The 26,571-nt window shown below is 35.7% G+C and overlaps 3 protein-coding genes across 4 annotated transcripts; 2 read left to right on the forward strand and 1 right to left on the reverse strand.

The window, feature by feature from the left end:
• Positions 1 to 6,995: 6,995 nt before the first annotated feature.
• LOC142974158 (protein phosphatase 1 regulatory subunit 36-like) lies at positions 6,996 to 11,038 on the forward strand. Its single transcript, XM_076116321.1, has 10 exons — positions 6,996 to 7,190; positions 7,489 to 7,585; positions 7,666 to 7,731; positions 8,407 to 8,538; positions 8,613 to 8,757; positions 9,013 to 9,165; positions 9,299 to 9,527; positions 9,733 to 9,900; positions 10,020 to 10,139; positions 10,802 to 11,038. The coding sequence occupies exons 1-10, from the start codon at positions 7,096 to 7,098 to the stop codon at positions 10,920 to 10,922; spliced, it is 1,326 nt and encodes a 441-aa protein (XP_075972436.1). The 5' UTR covers positions 6,996 to 7,095; the 3' UTR covers positions 10,923 to 11,038.
• A 1,043-nt stretch (positions 11,039 to 12,081) lies between these two features.
• LOC142974445 (protein phosphatase 1 regulatory subunit 36-like) lies at positions 12,082 to 15,809 on the reverse strand. 2 transcript variants are annotated; one of them, XM_076116770.1, is made up of 10 exons: positions 15,601 to 15,809; positions 15,101 to 15,194; positions 14,957 to 15,016; positions 14,307 to 14,438; positions 13,997 to 14,141; positions 13,654 to 13,809; positions 13,215 to 13,449; positions 12,812 to 12,994; positions 12,616 to 12,726; positions 12,082 to 12,212 (listed from the first exon to the last, which is right to left on the reverse strand). In XM_076116770.1, the coding sequence occupies exons 1-10, from the start codon at positions 15,696 to 15,698 to the stop codon at positions 12,089 to 12,091; spliced, it is 1,338 nt and encodes a 445-aa protein (XP_075972885.1). In that variant the 5' UTR covers positions 15,699 to 15,809; the 3' UTR covers positions 12,082 to 12,088. The 2 variants fall into 2 exon arrangements, with proteins under 2 accessions (XP_075972885.1, XP_075972886.1); XM_076116771.1 differs by having other exon boundaries at positions 15,585 to 15,686.
• Positions 15,810 to 18,218: 2,409 nt separating this feature from the next.
• Positions 18,219 to 22,530, forward strand: LOC142974446 (uncharacterized). Its single transcript, XM_076116772.1, has 6 exons — positions 18,219 to 18,462; positions 18,724 to 18,874; positions 19,294 to 19,398; positions 19,686 to 19,833; positions 20,108 to 20,315; positions 20,406 to 22,530. The coding sequence occupies exons 1-6, from the start codon at positions 18,336 to 18,338 to the stop codon at positions 20,558 to 20,560; spliced, it is 894 nt and encodes a 297-aa protein (XP_075972887.1). The 5' UTR covers positions 18,219 to 18,335; the 3' UTR covers positions 20,561 to 22,530.
• Positions 22,531 to 26,571: the final 4,041 nt, after the last annotated feature.

The following is a 26,571-nucleotide window of genomic DNA, read 5'->3' on the forward strand; positions in this document are numbered from 1 at the left end:
GTCACTTACATGTAGTCAATGGCGACAACATCACTGAAACTGATGAATATGAGACGTGGTTTAGTTTCATGCCAAAATTTGTGCCGATAGTAAGTAAAACTTTAGTATTTACAAGGATGAGCTGTTCTCTGATATCGGTATGGAGCCTTATCCCAGGTCCCAACTCCGACGCAGGGACGACCGACCGTTAAATTAATGATCGACTGTATTCGGCCGCTACAAAATGAAATAGACTTCAGCTTAGTACAATCACTTTATCCATCAACAACATAATGTGTAGTAAATTCATAAAACCTGAACAATGGAAGCCTCTGTCTCACCTACTCGTTAACTGTAGATAACAATGTAAGGCCAAGCTTACGGTACTCGCTAAACTACGCACTAGAGGTCTTTAATCTATGAAACTGAAGCTGTCGGCATTTGACTGCAAAGCAATTATTCATCAATTTTACACACGTTATAAATCTAATGAGCTGCACAACTTGCGTAGAACATCCGCTGCGGAAGATTTCAAACGTATCTAATGCTAGTTGATGAATAGGGCACTCACAAAGCTATGAACAACATCATGTGTTCCTGTTTGTACAATGCATTAAATGTTACGGTAATGGACTGTAATGTAACACGCCGCGGAATGCATGCTGAAGAATGGGCGAGAAATATCCGACAAGCTGTCAGCCTCGCAGCTCCAGTATGTTGTTGTTTCAATAAAATAAAGATTCATACATTGTATGCACTTAGTTCGCAATTACAGTGTGTTTGTTTCTCGACTACGCGATTAATAAAAGACCAAGGTAGTTTTGATTTATGCAGTCTGTTTGTGTCGTGTAACAAATTAATGGTTTACTAAGAATGTAACAAAAATGTTGCTAGAGTATCTAGATAACTGGATGGAGCTGTTTTAGTTTTCTTGATAAAAACAAAATTTTAAGTAGCAGTTTGATGAACACAATAGATAGCAAACAATTACTTACATATTACTAGTGTTAAGGTTGCACAAAACATGCTAAAACTGACACAAAATCCGCCCATACACGAAAATACGTAAATGTTTTATGTTAGTAGAGATATACTAAGCATTTCTAAGCAAATAATGCCTTTTTTACAAGTTGAGCAACTCAGCCACTGCTCCCTAAGTGCCGTAAATAACAAGAAACAAGTTGTTTCAAGTCCGTTCTAAAAATAACTGAAATGTGTTAAGTCAAAGGTCATTAAACAAAGCTCATAACGAACTCTTGGATAAACAGTAACATTCTCAAATAATTCATGGTTTAATAATCAGCCAGGAAATCGGAATATTTTTCTCGTTCACACATGAACAGATAGGTAAAGTTATTCGTAATAGGTTCAATCGCTCGACTCATTGGATTGGAAGTTTGAAAATAAAAGTGAAATGGAGCGGAAGGAGTTGTTCATTCAGATTGGTGAATCAGCATTTTGTTATTTTGTTACTTAACTGTCCGCTATTAGTTATTGCAATTAAATTAACACGTTTGTATTTTGATTATCATTTTGATGCATTCGTGCCTAGTTTGTTATCAGAAGGTGAACATTACATTTTTGTTCGTTAATCTTGTCCATTCCTTTATTAAGTTTAGGTCACTTATGCGTAATTTTAAGGCTCAAAAATGAAAATCAAGAATAATATTGGACGCCCGAAAAACGTTAAAAATACGTCGGTCTTTTTAAGGCGAGCCCTGCAAATTTCCTTAACAACTGACTATTTTTTCTTTTACTACAAGCAAATCCTATTTATATGATGTCTCAAAATATTTACGAGTACATGGGACACTAACGCGTGTTCTATTGACATTAGTTCGTAGGAAGACCCGCTCTTGAACAGAAAGACGTGACGATACAAACATTACGTTTTGTTTACATTTTCTCCGACGTTTTAAGCTCCCTGTATTCGTGACCACGAACTCTGTAAACGGGAAATAATCTGTCAAGCTGTTACACTAAAGAACAAAAGAGTGCTTTAATTTTGATTGTTGGGGGAAGAGCATTGTGGAATTCAACATTTTAACTTTGATAAAATTCATCATATTTATCTTATACTTTATTTTTGGTTCTAATGTTCAATGTAATTCAGTTTTTTATTAGATTTTTTGCGGTGTAATAGGATTAGAGCAAACTGTAATGTGAATAACCCAATTTCACCCAATGATCTGGTTACTACCTAAGTACCTACCTACTCTAAGGTTGCCATACTCTATAAAAAATAACTGTACCTAAGTTCTGCGTCACCAATCACCATATGGTTACCATTAACCAGTTGTCAGCACTAAAATAAATCAAGATTTAATCCCACTAAATTATGCATAACCAAAACACAGCATTGGTTGTCACAAACTGAAAACCACATCCTATTCGATTGTGGTGTAGCCGTTTCAAATACAAATGCATCTAAGAGCTGGGAAAGGAAACGCGCTTCAATGCTTGTCTTAGACTAGCCACTAATCACTAACCGCTAAACCAGACAAACCGTTGCTTACACTGTAAAGCATTTAAACTTTAGCTAGGTCATGCAAAGTACTTTGAGACTGTAAAATCTTTGTGTGAATATCTCTTTGACTGTGTTAGTTCTTTTTGTATGTCTATGTTGTTTATGTATGTGTTATGTTCCTGTGTACGGTTCCGGTTACTAAGATTTGTAAAGAATGCTTTTAGCTTATGAAATAATTTATTTGTTTGTTCACTGCTAACATTTTAGTTGCTTATCAATTAAACGCTCTGGTAATTATGTACATGATTCAAAACATTTTTTAGCGGACTAGATATTGCAGCTGACAGACACTTACAGTCATGTTTTCGTTTGTCTGATACTTCTAAAATTCCCTATAAAACGCACTAACTACTGGTCAGTTGATCACACTTAGTCCTAATAAATTCGTCGTCCGTTTATATCAATGCTCTCAAATATTTTCCAAGGGTAATAAAAGGATAACTTTATACTATTTCATAGAAAATATAAAATGGAAGAGAAGTCAGTATGACCTGCCGTGCCCTACCCTGGTGTGTAAATATCTTGTAACAGCGGGACGCAGACTGTTCCTGGCGCGACGGCTTTATATGAGAAGCTACCGTCTATTATAAATTGTCGATATGGCCAAATGGTACGAGCTCAAATTAACGTCATAAAATGTATTTATTAAAGTGCACGCGGGCTGCAAATGTTATAGACGTCTACGCTATTTAAAGCAAGGAATTATTAATATCCAGGGAAATTAACAGACTCGCACAATAAATACTTAATTTTAGCAGATCTAAAATTATAAACATAAACTTCATAAGACTAGCTATATCATAGCAGAAAAACGTAGAGTATCTACCTATCAAACTTAAGAAAATACACATATTTCTCCTATTATTCTACGGATAAAATGAAGTCCGGAAAATACTAAGAAACTGGTCAGCGGTAACTTCATAATAATAACCAAGCATTTCAGTGTTTGAAGTATTTAAGTCTTGGTTCACTGTCCTCATAGCTGAGCAGTAGGCGTTCAAACCGTTAAGACACTGAGATACCTTGCTTACATTCCCGCATTCAATATGATATTGTATCGAGAACCTTGTAGTATCGCTTCTACGTAAGGTTTGATTGTTTTCACCGATTACATTGAACCAGCTCTCGGTAGTCAACAGAAGTAGCGCTTCAATTATTAAGTTTGATATTCGAATTCAATTTGGTTACTATTGCTCTAGAAATTCGTTTCAAATGGAATAATTTCGGAATACTTCTATGGAATTGGATAGTATTAGGATGGTCTATTGTTTAGCTACAGGAGGAGTTCAGAAATCTTCATTTTCAGATCGCATTATATTATTATAGCAAACTTAGCAGTGACCGAGAGTAGTTTGAAAAATATTTCATAGCTTGTCGAAAAATAAACATAGTATATTAAATAGTCTACAAAGAACATAAAAGAGACAACTGTATTTACACCAAGTCCGACTATTTTTAAATCGTACGACACTTTAAAGTAGTTTCGTATAAGTACAGCATTAACATTTTTATTGCATCTCAGATAGCACTTACAAGCGTAAGTCAAATCGGAAACTTTTAAAACAGATGTACACAACGCTATGCATGCAATGTCTTTCCCATCCGCTTTGCGAGCTCACGTAGTACAGTTTACGTCCGCGGAACACCGGTTTATGACCGTGGAGTAGATTGAACACCGCTCCCGGCGAAGGATTATACCCGCTCGGTACGTGCTCGCCGACGAATGGGTATACTTCATTTCTGTATCAACGCCGAGTAGCTTTTGATTTCATCGAATGCAATCGACTCGCTCCTTATTAAATTTCCTCGGCTTTTAACCTAGATATTCCACTGCAATATTACCTAGTTCATCAGCGCACAAACGTTGTTTCTCTTAAATTGTATTAGGCTCCTCGTTTTTTACGATGAAAGTAGCCTGTCCAGTAAATGTTTGCAGAGCCTTTTTGATTTCTACTTTGCTCTGTGCCTCTCCATTTTTACCGTGAAGTTTCTATATGACAATAAATCTTTTTTTATCGCACCCTAGAGAACAATATTTAAACCACGACTAATTTAAAATAACGTAACGTATCACCAAGCCATTTAATAATAAATTTATGAAACTGCAGTTTAGTTTACCGTTTTGTAGGTGTAGAACAATTCAAATGAAATTGTAACGAATGTTCATCGAGTTAGAAATATGTCCTGTTACACATTCGCATGTGTACTTTGTGTTGGAACTAAACGTTAGTGAAGCGACATTCCGACTGAATACGTGAATACTGCACACTAACCACTGTATTCACATTACAAACATGTTTTTGAACTAACAAAAATATTTATTGCACTGGGGATGTAGTTCTCCACTACAGCTGGATTAATATTAATTCCAAGTACTAGCATTTCTCTTGACCCGAGTGGTTGGGCTTTGTCACAGAGAAATTCCGTCCCCTCAGAGACTGCATATAATTCTAGGTTAAAACACTTCCAAGGCTTTTCTCTAGTTTTACAGTGACCTTGGTCATGTCGAGAAAAACCAACCCTTTTGTATTTATTTGTAAAAAAACTTGGCACCGGTGGTAAACGTTTATTAAGAGAACTTAATTAATAACAGCAACTAATCTAAACATTAAATAGCAATACTCATTCGATCCCCCTACGTTAACCTGAAGACACATACTATTACTTACGCTAACATATACACAAACACACACATAGGGACAACTTCAGAATGTTTTCCAGGTTCCCTGGTAGTAACCGCGTTAATCTCCAACCGGGTGCTAAACTAAGTAGATACTCATTTGATCACATGCCAGAGCGAACACGATCAAAGCAGGGCATCGCAGCCTTATGTGCGATCGCGTGTGACAGCGAATTCAATGAATTAACACAAGTGACATACATGCTCAAAATTTACAATTTATTCATGTAAAAAGCCTAGGAACATGTGGGTTAGCAGCTCAAAGAGCTGTTATGGGTACTGAAGGGTAAATTAAACGTAGGTACAGTTCAGTTGCAAAAGTTCTCAGCCCACTGATTCCTAACCAAAATACCGTTTCTTTTGTTCCATCCTAGCTATCAAAGCCAGCATTTTGGCTTTGTGTTCTGAGTCTATAACGAGAGTGAAACCTTTTACAGGAAACGTTAAAATACCTTTAAAATATAATTATTAATCTTTGCCTAAAACTGTAATTTGTAAATGTTTGCCACATAGCAGTGACCACTTAGCCACAACGTTGATCAAGTGTTAACTGGGTCGGACAGATGGATATCTAATGACACGAAGAGTCCATTAATCTTTGGGTAATGATGTTAATTTGCAAGTTCTATAATAAAGCGTGGAATTGACACACTTTGAAAATCTTAGTATTCAATTAAATTGCTAATGAGCGTGTCAATTGATACAATCTTATTTAATTCAACGTTTTTGCAGAAATTGCAACAATTTCATTTCAGTGTATATTTTATTATAAGTACCTTTAATAACTTCAATAATTTACAGATGCAGTTGTTACCCTTTGTAAATACTAATAAACTGCAAATTACAAAGAGCGAGTTGCATAACCTTGTCAATTGGCCAATCAAGAGCCATTATTTAAGCTCAATGTAGAGACAAGTGACACAAATGGGCCCGTTTATATGTTTATTACAGAACAAGTATGTGATGCATCTTATACATGTACTTACCTACTTACAAATGTTTTAAGAGTGGAGTTGAAGTTCAGTTTGATGTCTATTCCTAACAAATCTTACTACTGCAACGAATCTATCAACTAATTTTCCCATTGTTATGTATAGTTGCCTACAAGATCTTTCACTGGGCTTCAGTCATTTTCCTCCTAGACAATCCTGATAGGAGTCCAAGCCATTGCTCTAAGTAAAGTCAATTAAAAGAAGTGGATTAAACATCTTGTTGATTCCAATATGCAAATTGTATCGTCTACCTTGTTAGTTGTTTGTAAAGTTCACATACACTTACAGCCAAAACGCACATAAGTGTGCGAGCTCCGTTTCCGTTATACATACAATAGCTTTTATCCCGAATTGGAAATAACTTAGAACATTTTATAAGTTTTAAGGTCCGTAGTCGGATGCACTAGTAACATTAACATAACTTTATATTCAGTGGCGTCGAGAGCAAACTTACTAGTGACATCGTAAATTCAGGCGAACTTACAAACACGCTCGATGGAGATTCCGATTTGCAAGTTATAGCTGTCCATGAATTATAATCATGAATAAAAATTTGAAATATTGCAGATCATAAGTCAAGGAACTATGAATCTTTTACATTCTCACACAACTTTTTACTTTGTAGTAACAGCTACAAAGGACTGTTATTTGGAAGCTACCTTTCAGAGTAAGTACCTAGTATATGTGTTTTTTTAATAAAAAAAATGAAGTTTATGGTATTGTTTGATTTTTATTGAATCAAAGCTTTATTATTAAAACCTTTTATTGGTACTTGTCTTTTATAATCTACATACGTCGGTAATTTTTAAACGTTAATCAATCAAGAATCTGTCAGCTGATATTGTAATTTATTATTTTATTAATAGGATTTTAATTGGGATTTGTAGTCGATCATAATTAAATAAGCTTAGGAAAGAATGGCTGACGATGACGACGAGGGTGGTTTCGGAGGCTTGTACGAAGATGGACATTGGGTATGGGATGAATCTAGCGGAGCTTTATTATTCGTAAGGTTTGTATCACTTTAGGATAACAATAAGTTGGTTAATGTTTGTATTTTATAAAACTTTGTCCTACTTGGTCTTAGTGATGTTAGTTTCACATATTTTTGGGTAAAATGTGTACTTCTTAATGCATTAAAAACTTAAATGGGAAATGCTCAATAACGGCCTCGATTGAATTAATGAAATATTCACTAGAAATGTATCTGTGTGTCTATAAAATGCTCAAAGCAGCTGACAAGCAATGAGCTCATAGGATTTCAGCATTAACCTTATAAAATATTAAGGGGATGTAATGATATGTTACAGTGACCTACCTCCAAAAGCCGTAGAAGCTGTTCAAATACCAACTAAAGCTCCCACTGGGGCTATAGAATTCAGAGATGACGTAGACTTGATAGAGCAGGTGATTTATAAAATAATTGCCTACATTTTATCTTCGCAGAATGAGCGTTCATATATAATGCAATTTCGTTAATTTATTAGATTCGTTATCGGCGTCGCTACCAAAGAAAATTGAAACCTGGACAGCCTGACATAATTACTTTACAGGTTAATCTTTTTACTGTTAAATTAATTTTATCTTACTCGGACAATGTGTGAAAGATGAGCTCTGGTATAATCGTTATACGTGATATAAAAGCGAGAGTAATTTCAAATCATAAAGAGGCATGATGGTAAACAATTATTATAAAATGTATGAGCTGACTATGTAAGAGAGATATAAAAGCACATGTACTTAGCATTAACTATCTACTACATTTTCAATCTTCTTAATAGTACTTGTTTAACCCGTGACTATCCCATTGCTGGGCAGAGGTCTCTTCCCGAGAAAGGGAGAGCTTAGACCTTGAGTGAACCACGCTTGCCAAGTGAGAGTTGGGGACTTTACATAACCTATAGAAAGGTGTTGAACTACTTTTAAGCATGGATTACTTTCATCTATACTAATATTATAAAGCTGAAGAGTTTGTTTGTTTGTTTGTTTGAACGCGCTAATCTCAGAAACTACTGATCCGATTTGAAAAATTCTTTCAGTGTTAGATAGCCCATTCACCGAGGAAGGTTATAGGCTATATATCATCACGCTACGACCAGTAGGAGCAGAGTAGCAGTAAAAAAATGTTCCAAAAACGGGGAAAAATTTGACCCAGTCTCTCTTATGTGACGCAAGCGAAGTTGCGCGGGTCAGCTAGTACTACATGTAAATGTTCTTATGCCTTTTAGGATATCAAAGACATAGCAATATACACCGCGCCCGTGAGCATTTTAAGTCCTATGTTGATAAACATGTTACATTTACCAACAACGGAGAGATTTCTAAGAGCACTTATACTTTGCACTGCTTACTACTTACAGGTATACTTTATATTACTTTTACATGTCGCATTTTATACTTTTTGTCTTACAACTTATAACATACGAGATGTTAGGTTGCTGAAGAAATGGCACATCGCATTTTGGCTCTTGAAACTAAAGTCAGAACTCCTGATTGTGAGATATTGGAACAAGAGTTTCGGGAAAACCTTTCTGATTTACGCGTCTTGGTGGCCAAAGAATATTGTATTATGTTGATTGGTAAGTGGCATCCTTTCATGGGCTTCGTTTCCTCCTACGGTGAATCGGTCGTAGACCTTGGTTAAGCACGCGTGTCCGGTAAATTTACATAGAAAATTTTGCGACGCACGTCATCGTCGCTGTGTAGTGCCCCGTCGAATATCATAAATATTTGTACGCTCGACCGACGTGAGCGTAAGAAGAAAGAAAGCCTAAGTCATTATTTATACTATAAGTTTCTTCCTATATAAAAATAATTGCGGTAATTCGGTGCAGGTGGTAGCGATACTAAGAAATTCCATCACATGGGACCGGCGAAGAAACGGCGGTCGTTATCGGATAAAGATGCTCGGTTAATTGAAACCTTAATACGTATGAGCGTGCAAATCGTTTGGTTGGCTCTGGGACGAAAGAGTTTCAATCAGATTGGTGAAAATTCTCTTTACTTATTAGCATAATTCGATCGCGATTCAGTGAAGTTCCGTTTGAGTTTAGACGTAGTAGTTTAATTTAGAATAAAGTCTTAACACTAACATTGTGATTTACGATAAAAACCTTCTAGAACTGGAGACTAATCGAATATTTAAATCGGAGATTTTCAACGCAGTGGAGCATACTTTAAAAACGGGGTACATAGCTCAAATGTCGACGGAGGAACGCTCGGTGTTGTTGGGACATTGCGTGCGGCACGACAAAAAGCTGAACACTCGCTCACCGCTCATGAACGAGGTGTTCTGCCACAGAGAAATTGATTATCGTTTGATGGGACTCGGCGTAGTCAAGTGTCCACAGTGAGTTGACAATGATTTTATTTAAAAGCACTTTAGTTTTAATGCTACTAGATCGAACAATTAAAATACTACGAAGGATTTTTGCGTTAGTGTACTTAATAATTTGTGCGATTGATGATGACATATTCCGTCGCCTATTTTCTGGATTGAAGGATTTGATGAAAAGTCAACGAATTGATACTCGTATAATCTGTTTATATTTTAGAATGACTACTCGGCTACAATACTTGTGGCTCGCAGTAGCTGGAAAAGAAGAATACCTGTTGAAATCAATGGTAGTACTGGGTATTATTGGCATGCCTCGGTCTTCATTTGACACTATGCTCCGTCCACTTCCGCAGGCCACTACAGAGGGAAAGTCCAAAGCTTCCGTGTGAGTAGTTTTTTACTATATTCTTAATTTTTTTTTTATTATTCTTAGTTATTTGATGGTGTTTAGAAACACTGATTTTAGAGTTGTACAGATCCTATATTAAATATTTCTCCGAGCAGAGGGTCGCGAAGTGGTTACACGAGCCAGTCAGTAGCCAGCAGTCCATCAATGAAGAAGAGTACGTTAACTACACAGCGCTTGTATCCAGATATTGTATTACCACGCAAATCAGAAAAAGAGTAAGTATTATTTTGATATTTTAATGCCCGAAAATCGGTGTAGTTCAGGCAACGATGACTATAAGTATTCAAATTACTACAAAATCTGTGCAACGGAACGGCACACATGCGAAGGTATATTAAATATTGTCAGAAATAAATATTTATTCAAAACGCTTGTGCTCGACGTTTGTTGCACATTTTTAAAGCTTTGATAACCCAAAAGCTGGGGTGCGGGTTTGTCAAAATTGCTAGTGCTTTGCCGTACTGACCGTGGCACATTACGTTAGTAGTGTTAGCACATATGAAGGCTTATGGGCTACATGTAAAATTGCAGTCAGCTTCACAAAGCGCCAGTACGCGGCCGACTTAATAGGAACCGCTAGTACGAACTTTTCGTTGTTTTACCTTTGCATAGAAGCTTTAAAATGTTGCGTATTCATAAGCTGCGATGGAAAAAAGGAATAACAGAGTCCGAGCCGTAAATACATGTGCTGTTACCACGCCTGTTATTATAATACTGAAACATTTTTAGACACATAATATCTATTAGCAAGTTCCTACTATAATTCAAACACTTTATTGCATTTTTTTTATTTGGTAACACTTTTCTTAATCTGTTGCATAATACTTCTTAACTGGCCACATACTACGATATTAATTTTATATTTTTGTAATTATAGGATATATTTCCCGCCATCGTTCCCTGATGAGCCAGAGGCTATCCGCCCAGTGAGTGAAACACAGCGGCGTCGCTGGCAGACCAGACTGATGAAGCTGTTATACCCTGGAGGAGTTAAATAGAACAACTCTATGCTGAAAGTCAAAGGAAAGATAACGGCGTGAGAGTATACCTGTTGTTTGAATCAGGTTTTAGAAGTATTTTGTGCTTTTTTGCATCTTTGTGGGCTTTATTTGATAATAATATATTTAATGATTTTATCTATAATAATGGTTTTGTTTATCCTTATGAATAACTTCAGTCGTTACCATATATTACAAGACTAGGTAAGTCAATCCATTCAGTTTGCTGCATATTTCTAGGTAGTAGGAGAAAAAAACAGAATTTCGTCTAGATAAAGAGTATTTAAAAGCCAAGGATTCACTGGGGGACAATTTAATGTATTGCCAGCGACGTTGGGTGACATGGCGCGATGTTGCCAGACTTCAGACATGCTTATGCTCGTCGCTACGAATATACTTAAGTCGCGTGATTACACAATATCGTTGGACTTTTGTCCCCAAGTGTATCCCTGACTTTATCTTTCTGGTATTCTGTTTGATAACATTTATATTGATTAATAATCAATATGTCACACGTAAGATCGATTATTTCTTTTCAATGTCTATTCTTCCTTCAATGTTTCATTTCCAATTACGGACTCCGAACCGATTATGTAGCCTATAAATTATTTGTTGAATAATGAATAACAATCAACTTGTGACACGGTAATTGCGCCTTCATAAGCCGTCAACTCGTGAAAAGCATTGATAGGTACTAGAACGACCGGCATTTGGAGTATTACAATTTATTATCGTAATAACATTTTAGAGGAAGAAAGGAACGACGATACTTGTGGTAAGATCACGATTTAGACACACACACGCAAACCTAGTGTTTTTGATTTAGTTTTATATTCTTAACACTGTTTCTTGGTTAATGTCAACATGTTCTTAAATAAGGGTGAAGACACTGGCATCTGTAACGCAGCTAGGGCTAGTTGTCAGAACAATGTATGAAAATTGTTACAGATTTTATGTCAACAAAATATTTTTGATTTTGAATGATTGACTTTAGAAGACGATGTTTTCTAAGTATTAGTTATAACTTGTATTTAACCCGTTCATGTCCCACTGCTGGGCAAGAGTCTCCTCCCGTAATGAGGGAGGAGTTAGGTCTTGAGTCCAGGTTAAGTCTTAAGTAATAACTTAAATAAAGAAAATAAAAACAACGGTTTTCATCTGGCGATCTATTTCATAATAAAATGTGCCTTGGAAATCTGAAGGACCTTATTTAGCCATTTTTTTCGTTGAATAAGGCAGGGCTTTATTGGCTTCTTAGTTTCGCTGACGAATTCATCTAGCTGATACAATCTGTAAAGGAAAAAAGTCATGCTAAGTAACATTTTCGATTTTATAAGTATGCGTACTTGTACCATCTAACCCTAAAAACGAAAGCCCAATAAGTTGGATGAAGATCTACTACACCCTTCTTTATTCTGGGACTTGCCCATCATCGGACCTCTTTCTTGAGAGCCCTGCCTCACAAGGACGCCATGGCGGCATCGCTGGTTACGTATCCAAGCAGTTAATATTGAAATGTTACCTTGCCACACCGTCGCCACGTAAGTTAGGTGACATACATTCCAATATTAACACCGACGACGCCGTCATGGCGTCCTAGTAGGGCAGGGCTCTTAATCACTTTTCCTACTGGTTGCAAGCAATCGATGATCAGGAAGATCTTTAAAATAGCTGTAAAACAAATAAAACTCACGCTTCGTCTTTTGGAGGCAGTCGAATATTTTTATACAGTGCTTGAGATAGCACGCTGCTTTTTCTCGACATTTGTGCCAACGAACGCCTGGATTGACCTATTTTAGATGACCTAAATGAAAAATAATTGTGATTAGTTTTTAGTAATTAGACACTGTCAGATGAAAAGTTATTTTTTTTAAAAGGACACTAATTACCTGCTCTTTTGTAAACCAAACGAAGATTGCGCCGGACTTAACATTGGAATTTCATTTAGCATAGTGTCAAAACAACTGCGAGGTGCTCCCAAAATGCCCATGTTGATGCCATTCTTCTCGAAACTTGTCTCTGGTAGAGTTAGGGCTCCTTCCAACAAGCGAAGACGAGAACTCAATGACTCACTGCATAATATTAAAGTATATTTTAGTTACGAGCCCCGAAACCGCGGGGTTTTTCACGTATTCCACAATAGTCCACAACCTAACATTTAATGACGCATGTAAGAGCGCAAGCGTCTTTTATACCCTAATTCCTTCTTGAAGGGACCAATGCTATTTGATTTAAAATAGCTTTAAGAAACATACAGATTTATTGGTATACACAATACAACAAGAGACTAACCGTGGATATTCAATGACTCCGATTCCAAACATCTTGTAATCGATGTTTTTCTTACAATGTACCTCGTCCATCAGAGGCGACAACGTGTTTAACTTTTGTTTATTCATCATGCATTTGCCTCTCAAAACACCTACCTCTCTAGGAACTACGTTTAGATTCTTCTTTGTCTTTTGCTCAGCGCTATGTTGAGCAAAATTAAATATATGCGATTTAAACAACCTATGCATTTCTATTTCTGAAATGGGAAAAAGTAGAAGTTAATCAATTTATTACAATAGTTCAGAAACAGGTTTGTTTTAGTAAGAATTTATCTAGATAGAGGTTTTACTATCCAACTTTAGTTATAAATTCTTTTAACTGAATCATATAGTAAAAGTTTGTTTTAGCGCTATACTGATATTTTATGTGCGTATTAAATGTTAGTGCATATGAAGCTTACCAATTTCGTCAAACGATTTACGACCTAGTGCGATCCATATGATCTGAATGATGATTCGCACGATAGTTTCGAACAGGACTCTGTCTTTCTTCAATAAAGGACATGTTTTTGTTTTAGACCGTCCCATGTGATGATATTTTGCGAATTCACCAGCACCTGAAAGAAAGTAAAAAATTATCTTATATACCTATTACCATGCAAAATCTTTTTGTTATTGAAGCTACGGCAATTAAGCTTAGGCTACACGCCCTTTACACAGATTAACCTACAACTACATGAAGTAATACACGTGAACGTGTAACGCGCGTTGATTCAATTGTACTTTAAACATAGCCTTATTTACCAGTAATGAATCCACAATACTCTTTAGCCACAAGTAAGCGAAAATCTTCTAAGTTTTCTCGATACACATCTTCAATTATTTTGCTACTCGGAGAAGGAATCTTTTCTAGAAGTTCGGATGTGCGTTTCTTCAGTACGTCTGTAATCTAACGAACTTTATTTTTGTTTTAACTTAATCAAGAGCTACAGTAAGCGTTGTCCCTAATTTTAATTACACACATATTAGATAAGGAATGGAAAAATTACGAGATTCGGTACAATTACTCAAGTTATTGTACCTTACGTTTGTTACATAATATTCATGTATGTACCTGTAAATAATATTGGCTATACATAATTGATGCTCGTATGAGTCTCTCTGTGGACGCCAAATGAAGTATATTGATCACGTCCCGGTCTAGAAACCTCGGTGGAGCGGTGTATAGTGCTAAGTCTTTTACATCCTGTAACGGGAATTAAATTATACACGATTTTACATTATTTTATAAAATTACTTTTTAAATTGTCATCAGTAGTTTTATAAAATTACTAAAGGACGCCCGCGACTTCGGCCGCGCGGAAATCCCGATACCTCGGGAACTCCGATATAAAAAGTAGTCTATGTGTTATTCTGGGTCCTTAGCTACCTATATACATATTACTATACCTATATATAAATTTCATCGTAATGGGTTCAGTAGTATTTGCGTGAAACAGTAACAAACATCCATACGTATATTCTCACAAACTTTCGCATTTTTAATATTAGTAGGATTATAAACAGCTTTGCTTTGCCCACTGAATGCTGGGCATAAGCTTCTCTCCATTTATACCAGTCATCTTTTTTTAGGCTAATTTGGTCCAGGTCTTGCTTACAAATACTACTTTATACTCGCAGTACACAAGTTTGCCTATTTTTTTCACATAGTAAAATATAATGTGCTATGTTATTTTCATTATTAGTTAAATTTTTATCTCTTACTTGCAAGGTGACCACATCGGTAGGGCAGCATTTCCGTTGATATCGTTTTTTGAACCGAAGCTGAGAGAAAAGTAATTATTTAGATCCCGTATCGTATAGTCCTTATACTTTGAGAAATTACTAGTAATTTATTCGATAACTTACCTGTTCAAATACGTCAATATCGTCTCTAAATGTTACAGGGCCCACGATTCTTTTAGTTGGACCAACAACGTTTTGCTCTGGCGTATCATAGTCACTAAAAATAATAATTAAATTAGTCATAATTTGTTACAATATGCACCAAAAGTAGAAATTAAATAGTAGAGCAAGATAAATGTTTCCCGGACTTTCGATAATGGATATATTGTTTAAAAAAAAGATTGCTAAATGGGAATGATTTTATTATTTTGAGGATGTGGTGTTTATCCTTTGTTAAGTTTATTTTTTTTGCATGAGACAGTCATAATAATATAGATATGTGTGTGTACTGGATATTATTGATTCACGAAACATCGACCCATTTAATACTTTCTCCTATAACGTACTACGTTTTAAATTCATTCTTAAATCATCAACTAGCAATGGTAAGGGTTTAACGTAGGGTCTCTGTTTACACTAAAGAACAAATGATATAATTTGTATGAACCTCGTACAGTAACTACCTTCTGTACATAAGTTGGTTAATTTTATCATCCCAATACCAATGTACGTTTTCGTACATAAAACATTCTTCATACTCATCGCCAAGTTCACTATCCATTTTTATTAAAAAATGTTTAAAATATGTAAAAATGAATAAAGAAAATTGTAAAAGTATTCGAAAAAAAAACTTGTTACAAAAAATACAAAATCAAAACACAATAACAAAATGTACAAAATGACAAATACTGTCAATGCATTGGAGTTTTTGTCTATGATATTTTAACTGACACATTATTTCCTGAAAAAGTTTTACACGAATAAGTATTTATGACATTTATGCTTTTTGGAGTATTGATTCAGTTCTCGAATTGTTTAAAAGTGTTAAGTCTAAAAACGTTTTTATGAGCAGCATATTTTTTTGTCGATTCACCTTATCCACGAATCCTAGAATAAGTATAGGAGGGTGTATCTTCTTATAAGTCTGTTCAGATTTGATTTTAACACGCGAATCACGTCACAGACGATTTCAAATCGGCAGTCTGCAGGCTGCTCTCTATTGTAGTCAAAGTTCGCTAATAATTACGCTTTTGCCTACATATGTATTGAGAATAGTCGCAACTCGTACCGAATACGAAACTAATCATACCAAAGCAGCCATAACTTTGAAGATGATAGATTTGAAGTTATGTACACAATGTAAAGGATAAATACGAGGTGTTTATGATAGAAGGGCTGGAGGTAAGGGTGCACTTTGAAAGCGTTTGGTGGACCGTGATTGAGACCCACTCAGCCGACGGTGAACATGGGTCCTAACGAGTTCATACGCCACCGATGTAGTGGAAACTCGGGCAAGGGCGAAACCATATTATTAGATACAAACAAGAGTCCCATGAAATTGGATTATATTAATAATATAATTTGAGGTTTAACAAGGTCAGTAATTTGCGATTGGGATGCAAATACGGCGATTAGCAACAGCCAATGAGTACGCTATTAACAAGGAACATGAATCTCAGCGTCTATTTGTAAGTCTGTATAGTTTACAATGCTAGAACAAAACTGCTAGAACAGACTACATTTTGATTTATTGTAAAACTAAAAAGGTTACATAAAAAATATATGAGGTAGAGATAATTATATATCATAAAAAGTTTTATTTTATCAATATTTCAAAAATGAATACGAAGCTATTTAAATACACCTAATAGTTAGCAATAAAAAGCTATGACTGCCGACTAACATTAAAATGATGGATAAACAAATAAATATTAAGTTCCTACGTACCACACGGCAACAAGATCTTATAATAACGACTATGGTGGTTGAGTCAATGAACTAATAATATAATGTGTACAAGAATATTTATCATAACGCAGTGTTTAAGCCGGCAGTAAACATTTACGATGCGTCCCGCATACTAGCGCTATTCAAGGAGATGTCTAATCAAAGTTGCAAGTCCGCCGACTTAGGGCAAGCGAGATTATGTATGTACTATGACTGTATGACCCAAGATTATCAGATACGACAGAGCGTTTATGAAACGTGTAACTTGGTTCAGTCGTTTTGACGTATACTTTTATTATGATGTAGTTCCCTAAGAGTCAGTCATAATACTCGCGATGCTTCTACGGAAATGAACAGATAAAATGCTACGGTTTGTTTTCTTTAAGTCCAGAACTCTGGGGTATATTGCTGTTGTTATGTTGCTTTTCTGTTTGTCTGTTGCTGCTTTACGAATTTCGAAACTTAGTTCGAGCTGCTGTTCGAAGCTGTTACTACAGTTCACGCAAGTTTAGAGTTAGAGACACTATGTTGAAAAACAAGTACCCAATACTGAAGTTATATCGTAACAAGACTTTTTGCCTTCTCTTGCAGACAAATACTAAAGCAAGCACTACAACGTTGTATATAAATCCGTAGTTGAATGAGTTGCATGTAATTTATTTATCTCCTTTGTTGTCAATTACCGGCTCAAGCTAAACTAAGAAAACCTTTTTACAATAAAGAGCAATGAAATGCATTTAAAACTATTGAACAATTATTTTGTAATTTAACTATCACTATCCATTATTCAATTATTAAAACAAATGAATGAAACCATATAATTTGAAGGCCCGCGACATCCATTATTTCTTTTTGTACAATATTAATTCTTGTCCTTAATCAAATTTAAAGTGTAAAACAATAGATCGGGTTATTCAAGCAGAATGGATGTGTGATTTTATCGTTACAATATTCTTTTATGAAAAAGGACTATTTTATTTCTCATGGGAAACTCGCTCTCAGTTTCTTCAATCGTATGAATGAAGTTTTAATTTATAGTTTTTTATTCGTGCTGCGACTCTTGAAACATGTTTTTCTTTGAAATTGAAGCTCTTACAAATAGTTACTGTAAAAATCTTTCCGTTCAAATATGTTGAAGAAAAATTTACCTTAATGAACACTAAAAAGTAATAGGAATTACAAAATAGTTAATATCAAAATACATACATTGGTGTATCAGCGCTGAACAAAGCGAAAACATGATTTCAAATGCATAAATATAAGTAGACGGCCGAATTTTAATGCAAAAGCATTGGCCTTGTATTTGTGTCAATAGAGACGTTGACGGCGAGCACAAAGGCGTAGTCTGTATCAGTCCAATTTATTTGCCATTAGCTCGTAGGCATCTCACGCGATAAACACTCTTTTAACTCTTTATACGAAATTCTCAAATTGTAATAAATAAAAGTTAACGTGCATGTGAATATTTATAATGGCTGTCTCAGCTATTTCTGTGCAAAAGGAATACGAAAAGCTAAGTAATGTGAAGCCAGAAGACATTAAAGAAATAATGGCGTGGTTAGGAACACAGCCACATCTTCCGCATCAGTATATTTCTGGTAAATATTTCTTGTTTAATGTAATGTTGGTGCTCCTGTAATGGTGATGATGAATGCCTACGACGTAAATACGAGAAAAGTTGAAAGGGGCACTGTATATTGGACTTACTTTATAGTACTCGTTACGCCAAACATTATTGACATAATATAAACATATCATGTCACATAAAATATTCATAGTCCTCAATTATATTACCACGCAATACAATTTCGCGGAACACTATAATAAAATGCAGCTAAATCGGATTGTATAATTTTCAGAACTGGACGTCATACTGGCATATCACAGCTGTGCATGCGACACAGAAGTAACGAAACGGGTCATTGATGTCAATTACACTCTAAAAACATTGTTCCCGTTTTACCAGGACAGAAAAATGGACGAGCGTTTGGAATTTGCTTTTCAAACGTGGTGGGTACGGCTTTTACATTTTCATAAAGTTTTTCTTTAAAATCAGACCTTTGTGTTTAGACATACAAATATTGCAACTGTAGTAATTGTGTTTTGTAGACATTCGATTTAGTATGCTATATAATTTCATAGAATTTTAAACGCCATTTCTGCTTACACAAATGACATCGATAAAAAGTGATTTCCAAATATACATAAATACAATTTGGCGGTACACAAATGAAAACCATGTCGATAGCTGCCAATTATTATTCTGCATAGTAATTTAATGCAGGATTATAAACTATAGAGTACCTAAATTGGAAAACAATGCTAGTGATAACAGTTCAATAGCTAATGTGTCAACACCGAACCATTGAAGTACTATTGATGGGTTTAATCGTATCATTGATTTATAAATGGCGCTTTGTTATCTGCAGGTTAATTATTCCGCTACAAACTGTCACGAAGAAAGGCTATAAAACAATTTACTGCGAGCTATTAGATGCAGATCCGCAAAAGTTCGTTTATGCCGATGTAGTCAAGTGAGTACTGACAATATGCCTTTATAAATAATGGAAATTGTTGTTCATAAATTACATTCAGATATTTTCGTGTTTTCATGGCCAATGGTAATCGCGAAATTACTTTGAAAACATGTATTCGTTGTTCGTGGTCGTTTAGAAAGAGAGAATGAAATATTATATTTAGAATTTAAACTCTATCATAGTACTAATGTTTTTTACTTCATAGAAACGTACATAGATGAGATTATTTGCACTGAATAGATTTTGATAATTTGTATTGTTACTTTTGCATTTTAACATTTCAGGGCATTTTTCATGGTTATGGATTTATGGCAATATGAAGAAGGCACGGTACCAGGAGTCGCTCTATTCGTTAACTTGGACAGAGTGTCTCTCGGGCATATATCAAAGGTCGATCTCATTGTGGCACAACAGTTCTTCTATTTCTTACAGGTTAGAGGTACATTTTACTCAAAAAGGTGGAGTATATAAAACAGTCAAACCAGAATCAATACAAAAATTATATCAAATCTCACCTTGATGTGTATCACAAAAAATATGATGAGTTTTGAGATTAATGAATTATTCCTGCCTAGCACTGCATTTCACCAGAGTATAACGACAAATGTTTCCTGATAAACACAATAAGAAACTTGAACTCTACACAACGACTGAAAAGCAAAAGTTTACGTATACTTAATGATTGAAATGATTCTTTTGTTCCCAGGAAGCAATGTTTGTTTGTCTTAAAGAATTCCATTTTATCAACGCTCCGACATTCATTGACAAATTGCTTGCCATGGTCCGACCGTTTATGAAAGATGAATTGCTTGACATATTGAAGGTTCATCAAACAGATGCCAATACCTTAGATGAATATATATCGAAGAACGATTTGTTCAAAGAAAATGGAGAAAATAAAGGAGCCTTAAAAGGTAATTTGATTTATAAGGGAAGGTTTTAATATACATCAATATTCTCTGTTATCGACATCAAAAATAAATAATGGTTTTTAATGATTTCAGAGAGAATTTGTAACAAATTAACTGCTAATGCAAAGTTTTTCGAGAACGAATCTAAGAAGAGAGTAGACGAATCCAAAAGACCTGGTGGATCTAAAAGTATGAGTATATTTTTTCCAGGTATAGAAGAAAGCTTTAAGAATTTAGATATTGATTAACGGAAGTTTCACTTTGTTAATATAATTATTACTTATAGAATTTTTAATTTATTTATTTTCATTCAATGGTAATCACAAAAATAACATTGATTTTTAAGTAAGAAAATGTGTAAAGCTCATTGTAATAAGTTATTTCATTTTGTCATTTATTTCATCTCTTTATCTAAATGTTGCGGAAGAAAGTTTAGCTGTAAACAGTAAGCACCTTTCTTCGGCATTTTAATATTTTTTATTGCTATAAAATTAATTAAAACAGATACTTAGTTTAAGATAAAAACATGGCTACGCAACGTGTGTATTGACAGTAGAGGAACGTGATAGCACGTGCAGTTCGCGGCACGGGTAGCAAGTGACACAAAGGAAATTGCTTCTTTGCATAGCGGTGTGCAGTTGCCTCACACAAAACGACCAAAAATCCGCGCACACGTATCATTCGATGAACTTGGATTGCAGTTTATACGTACACAGATTTTTTCCATGGAAATAACTACTTTTTTCCCATTTGCATAAAACAAGTTTCATAAAACATTTTTCATTCCATTAAAACTTTGATTTTACGCTGCAAAAATATTTAGTCGAGTCTTACATAAGTTAGTTTAATTTCCTCTTGCCGTGTATCGGACGCCTCGAGTTTTAGTTTTGATGCACTTCAAAAGTTTGCAATTCTTGAAAGTTTGATCTTTACCTGAATCTTCGCTGATCGTCAGTTAACGGTCGCTTTGTGGAGAATGGAGGTCAAAATGTGGACATTGTATCAACATTTCGTCGCGTTCGCATTCTATTGATACAATCATTTCGTTGCAATAGCGTAATGGTTGAAAATAAAATACCTAAAACTGGACTGCAATCGGTGCACCATTGTCCCTAAATAGTGCACAAAAGAAATTCGATTTTAGCGAAAAGCTTCCATTCTGTTGTAGATAAAAGAATAACGATTTAAGTTAATCCTAAGTTGTCGAATGCGCGTTGAAGTAGTTTTAATTATTTTGTGTTGATGTCGCTACAGTTTAATGGATGTATCAATAAAGTTTATAAAATAAACAAGTTACTTCCTCTGGACTCTCATTAAACGAGCTGCATAATATGATACATTGGTTCAAATGTCGCTAAAATTTGCTCGTGGGCCGTTTGTACGGAAATAGCAAACATTCATTATATGATATGTATCCACTTTCACGTTTGTAATATCAGTAGCGACACGAAGTTCCCGTTCTAAGTTATAGAGGTGTTATGATGCATTACGAGCACTGTGGTTTCCGTTAGAATGGAATAATCCCAGCACCAACCGTTTGCAGTGATGATCGCTCAAGGGCTGGGAAGAATAATATAATATTCTACAGATTCTTTCTTGCATAGTTTAATATTTTATTTATTTTAGTACCTTAAAATTTGAATAAGAACTGATAAAATAAGTACCAAATTATTACGTTATTTGCTCTGTGAGCATTATTTCAACTAAAGTTAATTAATCTGTGTCAAAATCCATTTGTGTGTTGAGGCTTGCGTGTTATGAGACACTAAGTTATACAGTTACATGTACGTTATGGGCAGGCCTAGTATATCATGTAGAACATAATGTAAGGATGTCGAGAAGTTTGTTGTGTACCTGTCTCATTAAGTATCCCGTCTGAAATGAACCCTTGCGTGATTCAATTATTAATGAGACGCTACGGTCACTTAGCTACATTAGTTCATTAATGTGGGAGGAACAAACCTTCGTAGTTTCGTCTTCTTACATTATTACAATATGTATAACTTAACGCGTGGCCCACCTTTCAGTTTGTTTGACATACTTACAATAAAGCTATGAACAACCCTCTTGTGTTTATTGTACAGTTCATATGCTAGTGTAAGAAAGTATTGTTATTCACGGCGGCAAACGCCTGTTGTAAAGTAGAGCGAGTTTTTTCAATAATTATAATAGAAAAATACTTGGTTAATACCAAACAAAAAAATGGTTAATAAAATGATATCACTTAAATAAAATTTAGTTTAAAATATATTCTCCCCTATCCGTTCTATTTGGGTATAATTGAAAACGGACAGTTGTTGACATTGTTTATTTGCAGTAAATAAAAGTTAAAATGAGTGGTATTTATATGAGTATCATAAAAGCGAATTTAAAACGAATAAAACGAAAGATTTCAATACTAAAATCGACGGATGGAATAAAGTGCATGTGCTGTAACATAGTAAATAATTCTGGCGGGAGCTACGCCATCCGCACTTGCAATAAAACGAACAATGCAATTTAGCTAGTGCTGCATTCATGCGATAGCTTCTCTGTAAAAGTTGGTTGTTGCAACCGTGCATGGCTCTCGATTACTGGCACGGGTAAATATAAAACAAAAATACCGGAAATCGCTACACGTATATGTTATGCAGTATGCTTTATCTACCCACTCTACCTAGTACGAGAAACAATCTGCATTCAGTGCCCAACTCTTGATAGGTGTTCGATCTCGTCGGCTATTTTATTTTTCTATTAGAAACAGCTATACTTTACGAATAAAAAGTATTGAATACTGCAGTGGTAGCACGAATACTACATTCAGTACATATGTATTGCAAAACAGTAAAAAATACTGTAAAACTAGACAACACGGTTACAGAGCGCGCTTCCTCATAAAATGCAGCGACGTCCGATTTGTGGGAATAGCATATAAAAATTTCAAAGAGCCTGTATGCGCGTGCAGTGTCCGCGGCCGCATCACTCGCTATTGCATAAAACATGCAAATTGGACCACTTCACTGGTGTGGTGTGCCTAAGTTCACTCGCTTTTGCACTTTTATGTAAAATTGTTGGCCATTAGTCATGTAAATATCGTTAACCGCAACTCGAACGCACCTCTATAGCGTTATTTGAAATATTATCTTTTATTCTTATGCAAGCGGAGCAAAGGCGCATAAGCATATTTTACCTTAGAGGAATCTCTTTTGTTTAAAAGTACATGTTAAAACTTTCAAACACCTATACTGCTGAAATAGGCTTAATTGTCTTTTGTTACAATCATATAAGTATTTACCTATTTTTCAATAGAATTTTTAATTGGCTTTGCGATGCAAAAATGATTTTAATTATAATTGAGAATGCAAACACAATGGACCGTTAAATGATGACGGATCGTCGGAGGCGATTGTTTAGAGTACGAATGAATAGCGAACGTTCGGTGCAGTAATGAGCTTCAGAAGTATTTAATGAATACCCACTTTACGTTTTCTTTCATTCTAAGCAGATACATGTTGGTCTTTGTATTCGTTCCGCTTTGTTATACTGTAATACTAAGCTAACATCAATGTGTATGTAAGCTCTGGGAAGCGTTGTTGTTTTTACTGCAAAATAGAAAATTTCGTAGGACCTTGAGCCGAGATCTCGTAATTGGGATAATAAGACTCGTGCTTTTCTCTTATAAATCGGGCATTTCTCTGTGTGGGTGAGGGTGTATAGATGCTCTGTAAGATGAAAGGTAATAAAAAGTGTTAATACTTTTTCTCATTTCGAGAAAAAATTAAGCGGTGACCTCTCTGCGTCGCCTTGGGAGTAGATAAAGTTTGTCCTGTCGAAGGTGGCCGGGTGGAGATTAACCGCGGCGAGGTCTTGCGTCGACTTCATCAATTATCTCCGTCCCCCCGACCCCTCTGCCCTCGAGCCCTGCTGGCTCGTCCAGAACCGAAGACACGCCTCCTCGCAGCTGCTTCGTGATGAGACCGTTTGCAGTTTGCGAATGATTGATCTCCTCACAATAAGTAGTTACACTGTAACAAACGTCTCGAGACGAACATTGTTCGAGTAAAAAGGGTCACTTTTATTCACGTTGCCAACTTTTTCATTGGAAAGTTTAATGTTGATTTGATAATATGCATTCAGTGGCGCATTATGTCCGTTATTTAACAAGCATCGTATATCTAACAACAGAGCGCATGGAACCGGCAGCAGTGATCATTGTTCCATTGTTTATCGTTGCACAATTATGTCGGGATTGGCGTTCAACCCACCGCTGAAAACAAATTGAATGTATTAAACTCCCGCACAAGTTTATACACGGTTTATACTACTTTATACAGTCCGCTTTACGATACAACATGCGTGTTATTTTACTTTATGTTGGAGTTACTGTTCTTGCTGTACTGCGGAACGAGTAGACGTGACAACAAAACAAACGTCTTCGTACAAGGACAATGATAATTTCTGAAACTTTTACTACGTGCAATCATTGGTATTTGTTGCAAACTTAACATCATTCATTGTTTAATGACCGTTTGATGTGTAGATAGAGTGGAAAAGCATAAAGTTTGTAAACTTACATTTAATATAACTGTGGCTCGACTCTTGTACAGTTAAATTGCTTTATTTTACCTCGATTTTATGGAACCAGAAGCGAGAAGGTTTTCAAATTATGCAGAGTTCCGAATTTTATACTGATACAATATTAGTTTATTCTAATTCTGTCAGATATTGGACAACGTAATTTATAAAATTGGAGATATTGGTTCAGAAAGGGGGCGTTCTGACAAAAATGGCATTTAAAATATTGTAATTGGAGTGGCCGATGGGTGCCGATGGGCCGATGTCGGGCACTCGGTGGGAGCGAGTCGAGTGCGACCTTTCTCCTCTAATGGATACCGAAAACCTTCTTCACTTTTACGCGAGAAATCTTTTTGGAAAATAAATGAATCCATACCGTATGTAAATCGGACGCCTTCGAAAGTTTTTATTGAAAAACTTGAAGAACTGATGAAAATGGGGCCGCGACGTTTAAGATATCTCCGTTCATCTTATGAATGTACCCGTTGAATCCTAAATGTTCTTACTTTTGCATACTTTACTTTTATTTGCGATGCGTATTTGTGTGGACTGAACTAATATGGAAGTAATGTAGTCTAGTTACGCCACAGTAGTTTGGTGAGACTAATAAAATATTTATTAAATTATGTTAAAGGGTTTCAGCCATAATTAAGTTATTTAAGATTAATTAAAGGCGAGCAGGGTGGCGGCACTGACTGGCTGACTCGGCGGCGCGGCGACGAGCGAAGGGCACAGAAGCTCTCCGCAGAGAGGCTGAGTAATTGATAAAGCTAACCCTACTACCCTTAATCACGGTCAGCTCAAAGTTAAACTCAATAAATAGTTATTTATTAAGTTGTCTGAAAACTTATTATCAAGTCTCCTCATAGAGTTAGATAGGTACCGTGTTTATGTTTTGCGTCCTTGTACCTTCAACTACCAGTTTATCTGTATGTGAACTCCTCACTCTAGGTGCGAAGTGCGGATTATAGCGTAGAGACTTTTAGTTTTTGATACATAACTATTTATTATTTCGTTGCTAAATACGTATTCCATTTTATATGAACAATATAAAGATATGACTCTTTTCTAAAATTATCGCCTACCTCTATAAATGACTAAAGCAACGGAAAACGTAATTTAGGTACCTAGGTATATGAATTATAGGTAGCAAGAACAATAGTTTACATTTAATATTCGTAGGGCTGATATAAGACGTTGCTAAAAGCATAAACCCATTACAACTATGTTAACCTCATGAGTTAGGCAAGTTCGTTTTATCTAAACATATCGTGATGTCTCGTTTACAGCTAGGTCTCTATTATTTATAACACGCGACGTCGTGACTTATGCACTCTACCTACTGGGCTACTTATTAATAAACATACAAAAAATAAACTGCCGACTTCCTTTCGCGTGCCTACAGACATAAAAGTTCTTCGTGCGTATCCTAACAAAAACATAAATTAGGTAAATTTATATAGAGGGTCATCCCTCCGTTACAATATGTTCGTAACGACACCGAGGGTCAATGCGCAGTCAAATCTCCCCCGCAAGAATTCAAGCGGCTTCGGATCGGCAAAATTATCAAAACTTTTTAACTTACAACTTTTCCTTAAACGAGTGGAGCGAGCTTTTTCATTCGTTTGGAGGTCTCGCGACTCGCGGCGTGTGGGGCTCTCTCCGTCCCTGTCGCGCGCGCCGGCTCCGGCTCGGCCAGAGGCGG

The sequence above is a fragment of the Anticarsia gemmatalis genome, chromosome 7 (genome assembly GCF_050436995.1).
Source record: "Anticarsia gemmatalis isolate Benzon Research Colony breed Stoneville strain chromosome 7, ilAntGemm2 primary, whole genome shotgun sequence".
Lineage (NCBI taxonomy): Eukaryota > Metazoa > Arthropoda > Insecta > Lepidoptera > Erebidae > Anticarsia > Anticarsia gemmatalis.

Coding starts and splice junctions, on each gene's coding strand:
- LOC142974446 (XM_076116772.1), top strand. CDS start 18,336: ATGGCTGTCTCAGCTATTTCTGTGCAAAAGGAATACGAAAAGCTAAGT. Junction 18,463..18,723: donor TCCGCATCAGTATATTTCTG/GTAAATATTTCT, acceptor TATAATTTTCAG/AACTGGACGTCATACTGGCA. Junction 19,399..19,685: donor GTTTATGCCGATGTAGTCAA/GTGAGTACTGAC, acceptor TTAACATTTCAG/GGCATTTTTCATGGTTATGG.
- LOC142974445 (XM_076116770.1), bottom strand. CDS start 15,698: ATGGATAGTGAACTTGGCGATGAGTATGAAGAATGTTTTATGTACGAA. Junction 14,142..14,306: donor ATAGCCAATATTATTTACAG/GTACATACATGA, acceptor AAAGTTCGTTAG/ATTACAGACGTACTGAAGAA. Junction 13,810..13,996: donor GTATTGTGGATTCATTACTG/GTAAATAAGGCT, acceptor ACTTTCTTTCAG/GTGCTGGTGAATTCGCAAAA.
- LOC142974158 (XM_076116321.1), top strand. CDS start 7,096: ATGGCTGACGATGACGACGAGGGTGGTTTCGGAGGCTTGTACGAAGAT. Junction 7,191..7,488: donor GGAGCTTTATTATTCGTAAG/GTTTGTATCACT, acceptor GATATGTTACAG/TGACCTACCTCCAAAAGCCG. Junction 9,166..9,298: donor AAAGAGTTTCAATCAGATTG/GTGAAAATTCTC, acceptor AAAACCTTCTAG/AACTGGAGACTAATCGAATA.